This window comes from Suillus paluster (genome assembly GCF_016628075.1).
Source record: "Suillus paluster strain FC165 chromosome Unknown EDB91scaffold_37, whole genome shotgun sequence".
Classification (NCBI taxonomy): Eukaryota; Fungi; Basidiomycota; class Agaricomycetes; order Boletales; family Suillaceae; genus Suillus; species Suillus paluster.
The window spans coordinates 85,849-104,090 of NW_024537597.1; the positions used below are offsets into that span (position 1 = coordinate 85,849).

General features: G+C 46.2%; 4 protein-coding genes across 4 annotated transcripts; 2 read left to right on the forward strand and 2 right to left on the reverse strand.

The window, feature by feature from the left end:
* Positions 1-599: 599 nt before the first annotated feature.
* On the forward strand, positions 600-1,067 carry EDB91DRAFT_494654 (uncharacterized protein; the record flags this gene model as incomplete). The annotated part of the gene is made up of 1 exon (XM_041327460.1): positions 600-1,067. A coding segment is annotated over one exon (456 nt), but the record flags the coding sequence as incomplete, so codon positions are not given.
* Positions 1,068-4,228: 3,161 nt separating this feature from the next.
* EDB91DRAFT_1055372 (Dolichyl-diphosphooligosaccharide--protein glycosyltransferase subunit WBP1) lies at positions 4,229-5,782 on the forward strand (the record flags this gene model as incomplete). Its single annotated transcript, XM_041313911.1, has 5 exons — positions 4,229-4,376; positions 4,435-4,545; positions 4,594-5,255; positions 5,307-5,524; positions 5,587-5,782. The coding sequence occupies 5 exons, from the start codon at positions 4,229-4,231 to the stop codon at positions 5,780-5,782; spliced, it is 1,335 nt and encodes a 444-aa protein (XP_041175771.1).
* Positions 5,783-5,996: 214 nt separating this feature from the next.
* Positions 5,997-6,341, reverse strand: EDB91DRAFT_1249834 (uncharacterized protein; the record flags this gene model as incomplete). The annotated part of the gene is made up of 2 exons (XM_041323149.1): positions 5,997-6,174; positions 6,223-6,341. The coding sequence occupies 2 exons, from the start codon at positions 6,339-6,341 to the stop codon at positions 5,997-5,999; spliced, it is 297 nt and encodes a 98-aa protein (XP_041175772.1).
* A 5,034-nt stretch (positions 6,342-11,375) lies between these two features.
* Positions 11,376-13,646, reverse strand: EDB91DRAFT_1083222 (uncharacterized protein; the record flags this gene model as incomplete). Its single annotated transcript, XM_041315597.1, has 5 exons — positions 11,376-11,993; positions 12,355-12,681; positions 12,730-12,956; positions 13,370-13,392; positions 13,537-13,646. 5 exons carry the CDS (start codon positions 13,644-13,646, stop codon positions 11,376-11,378), a joined length of 1,305 nt encoding a protein of 434 aa, XP_041175773.1.
* Positions 13,647-18,242: the final 4,596 nt, after the last annotated feature.

Genomic DNA, 18,242 nt, shown 5'->3' on the forward strand with positions numbered 1-18,242 from the left:
GGCAAATCATCGTGGTTGGGAAGTCGAAGCGATCCCTTCCTTCCATACGTGCTCGTTCTTATGACGAAGCAATGAACTTGAAGTTCCAGTTTGCCTTCTCGAAGACCAACACATACTGGTCTACCTTCGAAACGATGCGCATGTATGTGACAGATATTTTAGTCCCATTTTGGATGGAGAAAAAAGAGGAGCTGGGTGTACCACCTAATCAACCCTGCATTCTCCAGCTCGACTGCTGGACTGTACACCGCTCTGTTGCATTCCACACATGGCTCGACACAACATATGACTGGATTCAATATTGTTATGTCCCAGCTGGTACGACTGGGGTAACTCAACCCTGCGATGTTGGTCTGCAGCGCCCTATCAAGCTCACAATCAAAGAGTTTCAGCATGCAGACATTGTAAATGAGACACTGACACAGCTTTCCTCTGGCATGGCTGCATCCGAGATTTGCCTGGATGTCACCAAGGGAACCTTGCGGGACCGCTCTGTATGATGGTTCGTCGAGGCTTACAAGGCTGTGAACAAGAGAGATTTGATCAAAAAGGTAAGTTTCATTTTAAACTAGTGTCAACATTATTCACCCAGTAACACCAAACAGGCCTTTGCACTGTGCAAAGCAGGTGAAGATGACAAATCCAATCTCTCTTTCGAAAGTCTTACCAGTATCGAAACTCTTCGAGATCTTCGAGATCTTCCGCACACGGATCCTGACATGTGGCAGCGTATCCAGCTCCGCAGTACCACTGCTACAACCAGCAGCAACGATGACCCAGTGGATACTGAAGTATCCTTACCAGAAGACCATATGGTCGAGAGTGATGGAGTCGATGACGAGGCCCCATTGGAGGTGGTGCCCGAACATATCATGTCTGGCAAGACCTATGTGCCAGAAGGATATATTATGGACTCGGATGGGTCTCTGATAGTGGACGGTGCTGCTGACAAGCATTGTGAGGTGATTTTGCCTAGTGAGGGTATTGAGGAGGCCGGCAGAGGAAAGCGACGGCACATTGCAAACACGCAATATGGAGAATATAATGCACACTAGTTAGAATTTGTTTTATCTTGCAGAAAAATACGAGAGAACCAGTTGTCACAATTTTAGGTTCGTCCTCGCCAGATGCCCGTGACTGTCACATGGAATAGGTTCGGTTCGAGGTGTCAGTGACGCTGTGACGAACCTAAGGTCGAATGCATACAGTATTCTATATATTCAAGTGTTTCGAGATTTCCTCTATATCTCCATCGCTTGAGTGGCTTGATCAATTCAGCTAGTAACTTCTAGTCACGTGCCGTACCATCAAGCAAAAGCAGAAACGCGACTCACTGTAGTTCACTGTCGCGACATGCCACTCACTCATAAACATGCCATGAGGATCACCTACCACGCCGGTGAGTCGTGTAGTTAAATCCAGGACGCAAACTATTCATACTCACAAAATATGCGCATGAATGCCCAGGGCAGCAGGGGTGGTCAGTGCAAAGTGTAGGACATTTTTCACTGTCAGGGTTACTGGCAGGTATCGATGCTGCAGATATTGATGCTGTCAAAGCAGCAACCATGGCGAGGACAAGGGAGAAACGCATGGTTTGTGAGGATATGATATGGGGAAAAATCTGAAGGGGACACGGCAGAAAGAAGATGGCTTGCTTTTATGTGAAGAACCTATCGACCTGGGATCCCCGTTCGAACAGATTATATCTGTAATGCCAGCAGATTGCCACCTACCTTGTGAAGAAAGGTCTATTGGCAATTTGGCGCGTCACAATATATCACCTTGCGAAGCAAAGTCAATGCTACCTCGAATCCGCCGTCGGGAACTACCACTGATCAGCTCGTTCCTTCAGCTGCTTATTGCGACTCTGCGAGGCTCGAGCGGCGTCGTGTCAGCTTGTTCCTTGGAGCTATAGCAACATGTCCCTTCATGTATCAACCCTGCACTCGGGTACAAGTAAGGGTCCGAGTGCCCCAAAAGCGAACGCTGGTTCGCTGGCTCATTCACGAAGTTGTACCATTCATTTCATTGCCTTAAGTTGACTTTCACGTCTTCGCGCCTGTGGCTTAGATTGATACATCCCCAGGAATAGCATACAAGGGTGATCACGTTACATACGACTCCACTCATCTCATTCCACCCCGCTCGCTCTGAACCCCCAACCAAAATCCCTGTCCCTGTCCTAAGCTCATATCCCATCTTCACCCCAGACATCTCTTCGGCGTAGTTCTCCGGCACCCCACACGCGCTCAGTAGCACCCCAGTGCTTGTCCCCATCCTCCGCACACCCGCAGAGAGCCTCACAGCCGATTCCACTGACAACTCTGGCGCAGACGCAGTTGTCGACACTGCCGAAAACGCGGCGAACTTAAGGATTATGGGTGGGCAGGCAAATGGGTCCCGTCACCGGATTCAAACGAACGGGAACTCCCGCGTCGTTTCGCAGGTGGGGTGGCGTTCAGCTGTTCCGTGATGAATCATAATAAGCGAAGAAGGAACTTTCTTCTGGGGCGCTGTCTGGAAACTCACAGTTTAGGGATGTTGCGGCGTAGGTTTTCCAGGAAAAATGTACACTACGTATTGATAGCGTTGAGAATCACTGTGTTAACGAAACTGAGGCTCCGGAGATGTGAGTTGCCTCCAGCTGTCAAGCGGATCGTAGTATGACGTCTTGTATCAGGTATATACAGCGCTTTCGCAACGTTTCTACATTGTCATCGGAGCGCCGGATGAGGCAATAAGGGGGTAGTCGACGGTCGTGGTGTCATCGAGGGCTTTCATGTTCAAGCTTAAAACGAGACTACAAAACTGCGTCGTGAGTAGTCATATTATATGTGTTCAAGTGTTTGATTTTTCCTCTATTCCAAGATCTCCATTGCTCGAGCGGTAATGAAATTTGTTCAGAAGCAAACACATTGATCAACTCAGCAGCAAACTATTAGTAACTCACGTGTTGTATCATCAACCATACTGCACCGATGCGAAAGCAGAAACACCACACACTATAGTTCACTGTCGCGACATGCCACTCACTCATCCACAGTAAAAGGTGAACTGCCACGCCGGTGAGTCATGTGGTTAAATCCAGGACTCAAACTATTTCATACTCAAAAAAAAGAAGCATTGATGCCTAGGGCAGCAGTCATTTGTAAAGCAAAATCTAGGACATTTTCTTTGTCAGGTGTGATTGATGCTGTTAAAGCAGCAACAACGGTGAGGACACAGGAGAAACACATTGTTTATGAAAATGTGATATGGGATGAAATAATTCTGAAGGGGACAGTAAGAAGATGGCTTGTTTTTACATGAAGAACTTATTCTACCTCTCGAACAGATGATATCCGCAATGCCAGCAGATTGCCAACTAAGATCTACCTTGTGAAAAGGTCTATTGGCGATTTGGTGTGGAATAAAACATTACCTTGCGAAAGTGCCGGCTCGAATCCACTGATTGCAATAAGGACATCAATGGGATCATGTGTAATGGAAGTAGTATTCATTACCGTCTCAATCATTCGCGCTTTGTCGATAGGCGAAGTCGTGTGCGAAGGTATTTGGCTCCGGTACGTGCTGATGTAGGGTTGTATGTGGTTTGGAATATGAAGCACCGTGATCACGTTGACGCAGCAAGTCGCATGAGACGAATGGCGGCGGCAATGGCCGCCATGGCTGGTGTATCTATGAGCTCGAAGGTCAACTTTTGAGTGAAGAACCTTCTGATATATAAGTCTGAACCGAGCGTGAATTAGCGTGATTACATTGCTTTAGAATGCTATATGTTACTTCGTATCACAATGTACAGGAAAGAAGCATTGGGCTTGCAAAATACTACAATATCTACTAATATCTGAGTCTCACTGGTTTACTGATGGGGGAGACTAGGAGGGGGCTGATGACACAGAACAAGAACGCAACGGTAAAAATGAATTATTTTTGCATGGTGCACTCCGCATTATTATTCCAATGCTCGCTCAGAAAGAATTAGGTTGATTGCTTTAGCCATTCTTGCAGAGATATTTCGATTCTGAGTTGGACACTTCAGAGTTGCAAATTAAGCCACACAGCCACAGGGTGACAAGCTTTCGAACAGGACCAAAAATAGAACGTGAAAGTTATTGACGTGGAGGCTGTACACAACAGCTTCTGGCATTAACGCTGGTCTCAGAAACTCGTCGTCCGCAGACACAAACCATCAACGGTATAAGTATCGGTTTTTTTTGTAGATATGAGGCTTCTCAGCTCTGCGCTCGTGACTCTCCTTGCATTTGCAAAACTGAGCTTTGCAATGTCGAGTTCTGGGGACTCGGTTCTCGTGTTGCTCAACCCGTCATTAGACAGGGAAAACTATTCGGTTTTCTTTGGTGGACTTGAAAGTAAGTTGCTGAATATTGAAGGTTATATGGCGTTTGCTGACTTCACCGCCCTTGGTAGAAAGAGGCTACAACCTCACGTTCCGTGCTCCCAAACACACCAGTCCCGCAATCACCGACTACGGCGTGCCGAACTTTGACCACGTCATTCTTTTCGCACCAGAATCAAAATGTAAGTACAGATTCACTCATGGATATCAATCGACTAATCCTTTTACAGCATTCGCACAAGACATCACCCCGCAGTCGCTCGTAGGGCTGCTCTCAGAAAAAACCAACCTTCTCATCGCGCTCTCTCCCAAACAAACACCACTTACATCTCTCGCAACCGAGTTCTCACTCATTCCACCACCTCCCGAGACTCCACTCATCTCATTCCACCCCGCTCGCTCTGAACCCCCAACCACAATCCCTGTCCCCGTCCTAAGCTCATCTCCAATCCTCACCCCAGGTATCCCCCCAGTATGGTTCTCCGGCGCCCCACATGCGCTCGGTAGCACCCCAATGCTGGTCCCCATCCTCCGCGCACCCGCAGAGAGCTTCGCAGCAGACTCCAGTGACGACTCGGGCGCAGACGCCATCGTCGACGCTACCGAAAAAGGCGGCGAAGGATTATGGGCGGGCAGCCAAATGGGCCTGGTCACCGGATTCCAGACGAACGTAAACTCCCGCGTCGTTTTTGCAGGTGGCGTTCAGTTGTTCAGCGATGAATATGCGAGGAAGGAGCTTCCTTCTGGGACACCGTCTGGGAACTCGCAGTTTGCGAAGGAAGTTGCTGCATGGGTTTTCCAGGAAAAGCTTGCGCTGCGTATTGATAGCATTGAGCATCATCGTGTTAACGAAACTGAGGCGCCCGAGATGTATACTATCAACGACGAGATTGTGAGTTGCCTGCAGGTTTCAAGTGGATCGTAATATGACGTATTGTATCAGGTATACACAGCGCACATCTCTTCTTACGATAGCAAGACCTCGACGTGGAAGCCTTACAGCGGTATCGACGACTTGCAGTTGGAGTTTACGATGCTCGACCCTCACATTCGCACCTCTCTGCCGCCTGTCCCTGGATCCCCTGGTACATACCAGGTCCAGTTCCGCGCTCCTGACAGACACGGTGTTTTTAAGTTCGTCTTGAACTGGAAGAGGAAGGGGTAAGTCAACAACGACTTGTTTATTTCGTCTCGACGTCTCAGACTAATCGCCTCCTAATCAGCCACTCATACCTCTCATCGAGCACAACCGTCCCTGTCGTTCCGCCGAGACATGACGAATACCCTCGCTTCTTGAGCGCTGCGTGGCCGTATTACACAGGAGCCATCAGTACGAGTGTCGGATTTTTCCTTTTTGCAGCTTTGTGGCTTGCAGGAGACGTCAAAGGCGAGCGGAAGAAGGGATCCAAAGCAGAGTAAATGCTTAGCAGCGCCCGGTCACGCAGTCAGTTAAGTATACCGAACCAACTGTTCATATTTAATTCGCCTTTATATCTCGCAAAAGATCTGGTTGCGCGACCTAAACGACAATTTGAAAGAGGGATGCATGTGTGTATGCATGCATGAGATGCACATATTACGACCGTATGTTGTCGCAAACGATGCTTGGACTTTGAGTGGCATCAATACCATGCTAGAGGCCCATGGCGTTATAGTATTCTGCAACGGGACCAGTCTGCTTGTGGAAAGTTTCCAGACGCTCTCCGATTCGCAACGTTTCTACATTATCATCGGAGCGATATGTGGGTGGGACGATTGGAAGTACTTGCCTCCCTTGTTGAGAGGATGAGCGGTATTGTGTAGATTCGCGTCTATTCGGTTGTCAATATTTAGTATCACGTTTTGCCCTTCCACCTTACATAATGAATGTGGTCCTCCCCCATAACTCATGACCTTCTACTTCCACAAGTGCCATTGAGCTTGAGGCGCAATTCGACAACAACGATGTTCCAAATATACCACCATCTAATGGGGTCATGATAAATCCCATCGACTCAGTGCAGGCCAAAAATGCATCCATGACGCCCAGTAAACACTGAAGAGTGCCTATGACAGGAGGGGTCGTGGTGTCACTGTCATCGAGGGCTTCTATGTTCAAGCTTACAACGAGACGACAAAACTGCGTTGTAAGTACTTCAGTCATATCCTATGATTCAAATATTTAAGATTTGCTCTCCAATATCTCCATTGCTCGAGCGGCAGCAAAATTTGTTCAGAAGCAAGCACGTTGATCAACTCAGCAACAAACTATAGTAACTCACGGGTCGTGCCATCAGCCATACTGCACCAATGCGAAAGCAGAAACACGACTCACTATAGTTCACTGTCGCAACATGCCACTCGCTCATGTATAACACACCCAGACGCCCTACCACGCCGGTGAGTCATGTGGTTAAATCCAGGACGTAAATTACTCGTACTCACAATAAATTCGCATTTCTGCCCAGGGCAGCATTCGTTAAAGAGGCAATATGGAGGGCATGCTTCACTGTTAGACTCACTGACAGGTATTGATGCTGCAGATATCGATGTCGTCAAAACAGCAAGAACGGCGAGGACAAAGGGGAAACGCATTGTTTGTGAAGGATCAAAAAAATCTGAAGAGGACAGTAGGAAGACAGCTTGCTTTTATGTGCTGAGTATGTTCTTTATGGCGATGTAGGAAGATTCTACCCCCCTTTCGAACAGATGATATCTGCAATGCCAGCAGATTGCCACCACTACCTTGTGACACAAGGTCTATTGGCAATTTGGCGTGGACCAGGCTACCACCTTGCGGACCAAGGTCAATGCCAGCTCGAATCTGCTGTCGGGAACTACTGCAACAAGGACTGACCAGCTTTCTGCTTATTTAAGTCGTGATGTCCCCAGACAACTCAGTGGGATCAAGTAATATTTGTATTTGCACAGTGCGTTGACGCGACGCGACGTGCATAACTGAATCGCATCGTGTCAGCTTGTTCATCGGAGCTATAAGTAGCATGTCTCTTGGCGTACCCTGGGCTCAGGTCCAGGTAGGGGTTCGAGTGCCTCAACTCTGGACCCGTACACGTACGGGTGGCCGTACCTGAGGTGTACCCTTACCCTTCCCCACCACGGTACCCGTGCTTTTGACGACTCTCACTGTGCCGTACGGCCCAAACCCATACCATGTTGCCGATTATGCAAGGTATAGCACCTCGTTCTGATATCATGTCGACTCACATTTCTACTTCCACAATCTCATAGTCTCCCTAGGCAGACCATAACGGAATCTCAAGGCACTATTCAGATAACAATTTTCGAAGATGTCACCTCTCCGACCTCGGATGAAGAAGCTGAACATGAACGTTACTATATGTCCACTAGAGTTCATGCATTTTGGGGGTAACGTCTATTACTCCACAATGCACAAACATAAAAAATTAATTCTTTGACAGTTCGGTAGCCTGACATCGAAAGTCCAACATCTGCTAGTTTTTTTTTTTTCGAAACCCGATGTGTTGAGTCCGGCGGAGAGTTACCGCACATAAAAGTGTATTTTCCATAGAGTTCGCGCACATTCACTGCGTGAAGACCCAGGCTAGTGGTGCTTGAAGTAGGTGTGTTTATGCAAGATAAGCTCAGGTAGCTAGACATGAAAATAGATTTGTTAGTCAGTGTTGAAGTAGCCTCACGCATGTAAGGACATGACATACTTGAGGGCCTTCTCGACGACCTATGTTAATAACGATTAGCACACACCAGATTGTCTATTCGAGATACAGCTAGAGGGTCTCAGCTACATCTGAATATCTTCTTATTATACTTCGAGTAGATCACCCAATGTAAGGTTGAAATAATGAATATATTGATATTTATGAATACACCATGTGCTTGATATATTGTGCCTGCTTCACATCTAGCTTCAATATTTGTCCCCCTGTGCACTTGTATCCCCTTCTGCCCCTGCCATCCTATTATCAGCATGGAAATATGCTAAGATGCCCCCCTGCGATAGCACCCAAAGTGTGGGATAGCTGGCCAGACAGCTTGAAGAGAACGATTGCAGAAACACTGGAAGTGTATATGGCCCCAGCTAGCAACTTGAATATTGATCCAGTGCTTTTCGGTCGTTCCAATGGTCCATTGGCTCAAAGATGCACCCCTCATGATGCGAGTAGAGATGGTCCACATGAGTCAATGCCGTTTGGGAACCCATCTGTTGCAAATAACAACACATGAGGGCATAATATCAGGTGAGTGGGTGTATGCTGCATATATGTGGAAAAACTTACCTTCCCCCCTCCAAATCAGTAGTATACACCCATCTCAGCATCATCAAGACAGCAGGGCACTTGCATCCAGCTCTTGACAACAACAGAGAAGGCAGCAGTGCTTGTCCTCTCCTTGCAACAATTGTGGATGTGACAGAAGATGCAGGTTGAGGAGTCCAGTGTGCAGCTACCATAGGAATTCATCTTCTCTATCTACCAGCCATTCATTGTCTTGAAATGGTTGCTATTCCAGTCATGCATCATCGCCTACCACAAGAAATTCAACTCCAGCAAATGTTGAAGAGCTCACTGCCATCCTATATAACATGCATGAAGATCAGCATGAACACTACAAGCAGATGGACAACCGACTTGGGCACCTTGAGGGCAGTCATTCTCACCATCAGACAATCAGTGCTACTCATGGCTGCACAGAGGGGACTTGGAGGACTCCACAGCCATGCTGAAAAGAACTTGAAGCTCCTTGTCCTTGTTGTGCTATTGCAGATAAGCTGAGGTTTTCATTGTGACAATGGTTTTCACATTGATATGTGGGGATGTTCTGGCCGCCTTTGGTGGGAGCTGCACATTTGCAAACATTGCAGTTGCACCATACAAGACACCAATTTGACCTCGTTGTGTGGCCAACAGTTTGCTGTGAGCAAGATAATCATTTAGTAAAGCAGATGAGAATGAGAAACAAGCAGCCTCACCTGATTGTTGTTCATGATGGTGGTAGGAAGATAAGATGAGGATCCGATAAGATAGGGACTTAGATGAAAAAATGTTGCAATGTGTATGCACCATCTAGATGCTAGATACATACCTGAGCTAAATGAGACTTATTTTAACTTATGAGTATTGCACCAATGGGAAAGTGAATGAGGCTGTCTATTCAAAGCTATCAGTATTTACAAACAATCTGAATGAGACACTGTAGTTGATGGCATCAAGTATATACAGTTTGAGGATCTGATGGTGCATAGTAGAGGTTGAAGGCAGCTGTCCTAATTGGTGTCTATGACTGGGTGACTTCCTATAAGAATTTACAAAAACAAGCTTGTCTGTAAATTTTTGACAAGTTGACATCAGCTAATTTACAGACAGAATCCATAAACTGTAAGACATAGATACAGCTATTTTCCCTATAATTTGAGCCCTGCCATGGACATTGAAACTTTAATGCAGTATGCATTTGCTGATGATGATGAGATGCTGCAGCTGCAAGCTGCACTTGTTGGTGTTCTCATTCTCGGTGCAGAAGAGGCACATCTGATGAAAATACATGTTTGCAATCCATCACACTTGTATTTGTGCCATCCTCAGCTCCTCCCAAGCCCTCGCTTCATAACACCATGGACACATCTTTATGAAAGCTACAATGATCGTGCTTACATCACTACAATGGGATTCAATGTCACCATGTTCCATCAACTCCTCGACAGTGGATTTGCAGACAAGTGGAACTTCACCCCAATCCCTCGTGCTGATGTGTCCAGCTGGGGTGAGCCTTGTATTGGAGCTCATTCCCTTGATGCTGCAGGTGCACTGGGGCTTACACTGCACTTCCTCAATGCAGCTATGCAGGAAGTATTACTGCAACAGATTTTTGCACTTATACCCACCATGGTCAACCGCTACCTCAATTTCACACTTGATATCCTCCTTCAAACTCTTCATGACATACCCAAAGGTGCAATTCACTTTCCTGACCATAATGAAATCATCAAGGACAATTTGTTGATTTGCGCTTGTCATTCCAAACTCATGGGAGGCTTTGGCAGCATTGATGGACTTAGTCTGCCATGCCAAGAAGCTGATGATCCTGAAGTCAAGAATGCTACATATAATGGTTGGAAGAGTTCACATTTTATCTCTAATGTACTGGTCTTTTCTCCATGAGGTGAATTCAAATATGATCTTAGTGTTGTTTCCTTGTACTACCACATTTTTAGGCATCATCATATCTGCAGTACTTAATGCTCCTGGAAGTTGGCATGACTTGCACACATCCGAGTTGCCCCATCTACAATAAACTTCAATGGAAGACTCCTGATGGCTATTATTTCATTGCTGATTCTGCATTTCCACATGGGACGGCAGCCATCTCAGGCAAGATACAAGCACCATTAAAAAGTGGTGCTGTACTTCCAGGTGATGCACATGAGCAGGCAGAGCTCCTAACATTCAACCGGCAGCTACTATCCTACTGCCAAACAGCAGAATGGGGTATGCAAATGATGCAGGGCTCGTTTGGCCGACTTTGTGTCCCACTGGACATCAATGATTGGGTACAACATCAGAGGCTTCTGGAGGTGTGCATGAGATTGAGCAATGTCAGAGCAATTTGTGTGGGTATTAATCAGATTCATGCTGTGTACATGCCAATCTGGAAGGCATCGGAGGATGAGCAACTGTGGCTTGATATAGGTAATGTTATATTTGGTGACATCTGTCATTGTGATTGTGTTGCTCATTATCATCTTGTAGTGCAGACTCCATAGGTCTTTTTATTTTGCTACTATTCACATAGTACAAACAACATTTTAAAACTGCTCTACAGGACCATGATCATGGCGATCCTTATCCTCAGCAGCAATGTCAACTGCTAGTGCAAGTGATTTGAGTCCATTTCTGCGACAGGGAGTGTCAAAAACAGTTTTGTCATTGACATGTGAGGGCCCAGGCATAGAGGAGTACTCGAGTGATGGTGATCAACGAGGTGAGTAGTGTGATGGAGAGTAGTGTGATGGAGAGTAGCAAGGGCGTTGACAGCTTCATAAGGGAGAGGTGAAATGGTATTGTAAAGCTTGACGGGGATGAGCAGGAGGATGAGCAGGGGTATGAGCCTCATTCTGAGATGATAACATGTACTTGAGCATTTTGACTTGGCTCTCTGCACAATCTGCGTGACGACACTCTTGCGTGAGGCGGTCATTGAGTGATTCAATGCATTGCCTTGCTTCATGAAGTTCAGCTTGCAGAGTGTTGATCTGATTGAATTGGACAAGTGATGAGAGCCAAGTCTCGTCACGATCCTTGATAGCAGCAGGATTAAAGACAGATGTCAGTGACAACAATGCATCAGAAGCAGCAGTAGTATGAGGTCGGCAAGCACTGGGTTCAAGGAGAGGATTTGCACGAAATGCCTTGACAACTGTCTTCTTCAGGCCTGTGTGCTTTGCATTTGCACCTCTCACTCCCTCATCAGACTCACTTGACACTTCTAGAACATCTTTCCCTTCAATCTCACTCCTGATATCACCTTCATCCCACTCAGAGTCATCAAGTGCAATCATCCCTGACTTCCTCATCATGGAATCCTCAATCTGACAAGCAAGTTCCACATATTCAGGCAGCTCGCCATCTCCTGTGGGTTTCTCCATACGACAAGTCTGTTAAGCGAACATCAACAGCTAGTAGATATATTACAATAAAGAACAAACCATATCATACTTCACTCAAATGGCCTTGGATGAGCGCTCCATCATATGATTCTGCCGAGCCCACTGATTATAAGTGACTGTAACAGCATCCCAAGCTTTTCCACCAAGAGGGAGACATCGACCAATCTCCTTAAGTATATGGTTGACTTTGTCAGCAGAGTTGCCAGTTGCCCCAGCTTTCCGACCTTTTTTTGGGGCCTCACTTGGCAACTACCGGCTTGCTGTCAGGATCAGCCTGTGGCTTTGTGGGGCCTTTTCCCTTACCACCCACTTTTGTTCATTTCTTCAGAGGGGCTCTTGAAGGCTGCACAGTTAGTGCTGACGAGCATTTCTGACCCTTAGCAGGTGTGAGTATTGGTTGTTTGAGCTCTTTGTCAGACACAGCCTCTGCAAAAGCAATTGGAAGGATAGATGGAGGTTGGATGTTTGCAACAGTGGGAGGCACCAGTCCAGAGGTATCAGGACTAGGAGGTAATGGTCCAGCAGGATAAAGGGACGGGCTGTACATGCAGGGAGATGGATACTCCAAATCACGATACATGGTGTGGGGAGGATGCATCCGTGGATGGCCTGGACCCTTGAGGAAGTGGGAATTTTCACGCACACTGTAAGCTTGTGCTGGGCAGAAAGGATCAAACTATAGATAGTTAGCACAAGACACCAATTTAAATATCATGGTACTTACATATTCCACCTGGCTAGGCATTATAGGGTGATCACTAGCTGCAGGGGCAAATTTTGCAGGAGTATTTGTGTGAGAAATGTTAGAATCAGTCCTGAGAGTGTCGGAAGGGTTCATTTTGAGCAGATGGAAGATGATAGATAAGGTCGAACGTGAGGAGCAGTCCACAATAACAGAAAAACAAGAGTTGATCCAGATGAGATTTCCGGGAGTGACTCCGAGCGAGCCATCTAAACAGAGTAAGAAATTTGCCTAAATCAGACATTTAGTGTGCTCTGACAATTTACAGAAATCTACAGAGGGGTAGCTACCCCTCTGTAGATTGGCAGATTTACAGACGAGTGTGAGAGCAACTGTTTGACAGGTGTTGACAGCTACCTTCTAAATCCAGCATGGCTATTTGGCTAAGGCATGAGGATTAACAGAAATTTGTCTGTAAAACCTTATGGGAAGTCACCCACTATGTCATTGTAGTTGTAGTTACAGAGTCTACCACTGCCTATTCAACTTCTGACTAACCTATGGCTCAATGCAGTGATTGTCACACCATGTCACACATCTGCCACAATGCCTTTGCACACTCTGCAGTGTCCACAACTATTCATACAGTCACTGTGGAAATGACTTTTAGTTGGACACTAACCTGAGTGGGATTGCTTGGAGATCCTGATGTAAAACATACCCTGTTGCTAAGTGGACACAAACATGACTTGCAGAATTTTCAGGATATTTTGTGTCCAAAACAGAGGTATGGATTTGTAGCAGCAGCCCTAAACAGACCCTATTCAGAGGACTGTCATCACAACTAACCAGACCACCTTTGACTTTGCAAGACAGCCTCTTTCCTCACTCAAAACCGCATCCATTTTTACCAGTGTGTTATTTCCTGACCCTAGACTCAAAAAGTATGCCCTGCACATTTTTTTTCTAAGTCAGTCAGATGCAAACTCAACTTCATCCCAAGCCCTCCCCTTCCTCCCTTCTTTTGCCTGCATAGCTTACCTCTTCCATCATCCTCACTTTACATATATATATATACCTACCCTATGCCTGTTTGCTGGTGTGATCTAAGTGTGTATCTTGGCACACTTGGTTTAACGCTGGCATGATGATGACATTAAATCGCTCTTGACACCACAGAAGCTGCTCTATAACTTGGTGAGTCAAACATTTGATGTTTTTGAAAATATCTAATAGGTCTTATAATCACTCCAAGCTCTTTATGTGTACTCTGCTGCCCTTGACTGCATCCACAACAACCCATCATTTTCCTGTGCAAGGAGGGGGTTGGTACAAGTGGCACTGCAAATGGTTTGTGTCACTGCTGCTGCCTTGAGTTTCTTGACCTAACTGGCTGCCAGGATTGCTGTGCCTTCTCTACATGTTCTGGGGCACACTGTACATTGCTATGGGAGGGGAGGGGAGTAGGCAGTGTGGATTGTTCATGTGGTGAGCCTTGGTTCATTCCATACAAATTTCCAGCGATATTAATGTTATTCCAAGGAGCTGTTAGACCTCTTGAATTAGGATGGTGTGTGAGCGAGGGTGATTTGCCATATGAAAACATGTGAGTCCTGTGGTTGTATGGTGTCCCTTGAACTGACGTGCCTTGGTATGGTGTCCCTTGACCAGATGATGACACAGAACAATTTATGCTCTGTTGTCCCGTGCTAAAGAATGGATCCATCTGTGGCAGTCTGCCACTGTGATTTTTGAGGGGGGACAGCTGGAGCTGGAGAGGTGGTTGCAGTGTTGCATATGGTTCATTTCGCTGGTGCTATTGCCTTTGACTTTCTTGAGCTAACTGGTTATTAGGATCAGGTGACCCAGCCTCACTGGGGCATCATTGTGCACTCTGGGGCAAGCCATACATCGCTGTAGGAGGGGAGGGGAATGGTTAGAAGAGTGGGAAGGAGGATCCCATTTTTCTGGAATGTATGGCAGATCCATAGAAGCATGTAATCATACTCTAAATAGAGGGGATTTCACTATTTTAGACATTCTAACCAGATGTGGTACAATCACTAATCATACACAAACCCAACTGGGGAATAAGACCTCCATAGCCTAAGAAGAGTCTGTACTATGTTCAAATCCATACTCTGGTTTGGGTATGCAATTTCATGCTTTGTGTACTTTGATGAGTTATTTTCTTGTTTCCCCAGTGAGTGTGTTGCGAAGTCATGCACTGTGTACTTACTGAGAGGCAATGGCACATGAAACAATCTGTATGAAGTGGCAGAAGTGTGCAATTGATGCTATTGAACTGATTATGTGACTGTAAGATATGTAGTATTATATCTTGACTCTCAAGTTAGAGACTAATGTGAATAATAAGGTGGACTTGGTTGAGCTTGTGCAGGCATATGATAATTGTGAAAAGAATGATAGGGAATGGTATGATAGTGTGTATTGCTATGTGCATGACATAAATTATGCTGGGGAGAGAATGGGTGATGCTGGTGTCCATGAGGAAGTAAAGTATGTGCAATGCCAGAATAAACAGTCAAGGGGGATCTGTTAGGTACCGTGCTGGTGTGGGGAATGTCCCCACTGTAGGCCCATATCCCATATAATTCCCATGCCTTACTACCATCTTCCTGTGCATTCCATTACCATCCCGCTACCCATCCGCATCTTCCCCGAGCCGTCCGCTACACAGAACCAAGCGGAACCCAGTGGAACAATCGCGTACCACATGCATCATATCCTTTTAGCCTTCGGAATGTCCTCCTCTGTCCTGTCCTTGTCCTTCCATCCTCGCTGGTGAGTACTAGCTACATTCCCTGTGTTACTAACATGTTCCTATCTGATTTCATATGTGTTATGGTACTTATACAGATCCTTCTGCTACTTGGGACCAGTTCCTTATCTCACAGCCTCACCCAGTTGTAGCATAGCGCATTTCGGAACCCCTTCCTATATAGGTAGCAATAGATGGGATCTTAGTTTTTTTACCTTCGGATAGACTTGACTCCACTTCCACTTACAGAGTACTTCCCAGTACTCCACTCACTGTCTAAAATATCTTCCCGAATCTATTCCTGATCTCATTGCAACGTTCCCGCCCCCGTGAGTTCCGCTCAAAATGCCCGACATTGGATCTGACGACTTGGAGCAAGTACCAGACACAAGCCTGGTTCGACTTTGCCCAATCATCCTCCTGCAGGCTCGTAGTTTCTTTTCCCTCCGTTTGTTCCCCGTTTGTTCTGTTTGTTCCCCATTTGTTCTGTTTGGTCCGCATTAGTTCTGTTAGTTCTGCTCATCACGCATTAGTTCCGCTCATCGCGCGCTGAGTTCCGCTCGTCGGGAACCCTCTGCATCTTTGTGTTCCCAGTCCTAGTAAGGACCAGAACCCTTCAGGTCGCTAGACAGAGTCTAGTCTTTGCTTTCCTTGCACTTATTTGAGGACCTGCTACCCAGTAGCAATCCCCTCAGGATGAGTTTAAGTCTTGCACCCTTGTTAGACTTCTGAATCACACAGGGTCTATATTCCTCACCCACACCGGGCTCAAGAAGTGGAGGGGTTGGGGCTTGGCTTCAGCTTCTGCGCTGCGCCCTTAGCCAAGTACATGCCCCAAATTTGGAGCGGGTCCGACATTGTCTGACGGTAGGACGAGTGGACCGCTTTGGTCTGCTTTGAGGGTCAGGAAGTAAATGCTACCAGCGGCGGGCTGACTAGGAGCAGAGCGGAGAAGGCAGAGGATAGTGCAGAAGGTGGATAGGAGCAAAGGGGGATTATTGTTAGAGGTGGAGAAGTAAGGGGGAAGACTTAGAGCACAGCTCTAAGTTGGAGTGGAAAGTTGGAGGTGACAACAAGATGAAACTTGTGTCCAGAGGAGGCAAGGTCCTACTGAGAATTCTCACAAGTAGAAACTGCAAGAAGACAAGTAATATTAAGACTGAGGAAAATATCTAAGTACAGGATATGTTTATATACTTCTAAGTGTGAGGCAGTGATTAGGAGACTTATGTTGTAAAGCTATGTACCAAGGATATAGTTTGTAAGTACTTACACAGGCGAAGACATAAGTCGGAGTGGATATCAATATGTACATGTCGGATCAGTGATCAAGCGGTAAGAGGAGTTACTGGTGATCCGGAAGTAAGGGTCTATGTACCGAAGGGGAAAGTATATGTCTAAAAGGGGAAAGAGGTTCCAGTTGAATGGAGACGTTCTAGAAGGTGACCAGTCAGGTGGTCGAGCGGAAGCGTAGGAGCAGATGTGGATGGTGATTGGACAGAGCGGAGAATGGATGGAGCGGAGGTGGTCGGAAAGTGGGGGTGATGCAGAATCGGGCGGAGCGGATATTGATATCAAGGAAAGGCTAATAGTGGCAGGCCAACTTGAAGCGGGGTGGATGAGGCAGGGGAAGTAAGTCAGAGCAGAAAGGATCAAAGGGAAAGAAGTAAGGATATATTGGACAGAGGGATGTAAGGGTAATAACTTAGAGCACAGCTCTAAGTTGGAGTGGAGGAGTGGAGGTGACAACAAGGTGAGACTTGTGTCCAGAGTGAGCAAAGTCCTATGGGGAATTCCCACCAATAGAAACTGAGGGAAGACAAGTAATATTAAGACTGAGACTACCAGCTAAGTACATGATACAGTGGCTCAAAAAACTGTCCACATGTTTTCACATTTTTCACTATCTATGATATTGTGTGAGAATATACAAACACATCAAGGACATGCTGGTACCATATTGTAGTACTACTTCAGGGCTTCCAATTGAGCCCTATGGCGTGGGAATCGGTCGAGATATGGTGGAGATATAAGGCTTACAAAATGATGACTCATGTGGACAGTTTTTTGACTCAAGTATTTTACAGTGATAATCAGGTATTCCAGTACATTGTGTGACCTCCCTTGGCTTTAATTACTACCTCTATCCTTCTAGGCATACTCTCAATCAATTTCTGGCAATATTCTGCTGTAATCCTTGCCCATTCCACTGCTACACTCTCCCATAGCTCCTATACTCCTTCAGAGGGGGTTTCATAGGCTTGAAGCTTCTTCTTGAGTGTTCCCCAGAGATGTTCAATGACATTGACATCAGGGGACTGTGCTGGCCAGTCAAGAACATTGATAATATGTTCTTTAAACCATTGTCTGGCTCTCCTAGATGTGTGCTTGGGAGTATTATCCTGTTGGGAAATAATGTCTTTTTCATCAATCCCTGATTCAGCTATGCTAGGCAGCAAGTGGTTGTTTAGAATGTCCACATACTGCTCAGCATCCATCCTCCCCTCAACTTCAGCAAGAATACCCACACCATTCCATCCCATACAGCCCCATACCATTAGAGAACCTCCTCCAAATTTGACAGTCTCACTAACCTCTCTGTCTGTTAGAAAATCCCTCTTCTTTTTCCATACATATACCTTCCCATCTGACCCAATCCTATTGATTTTGGTCTCATCTGACCATATAACATGCTTCCAATCCTCTACAGTCCAGTTTTGATGGGCCAAGCCAAAGGTAGTCTTCTCTGCCTATGTTTGATAGAGAGACGAGG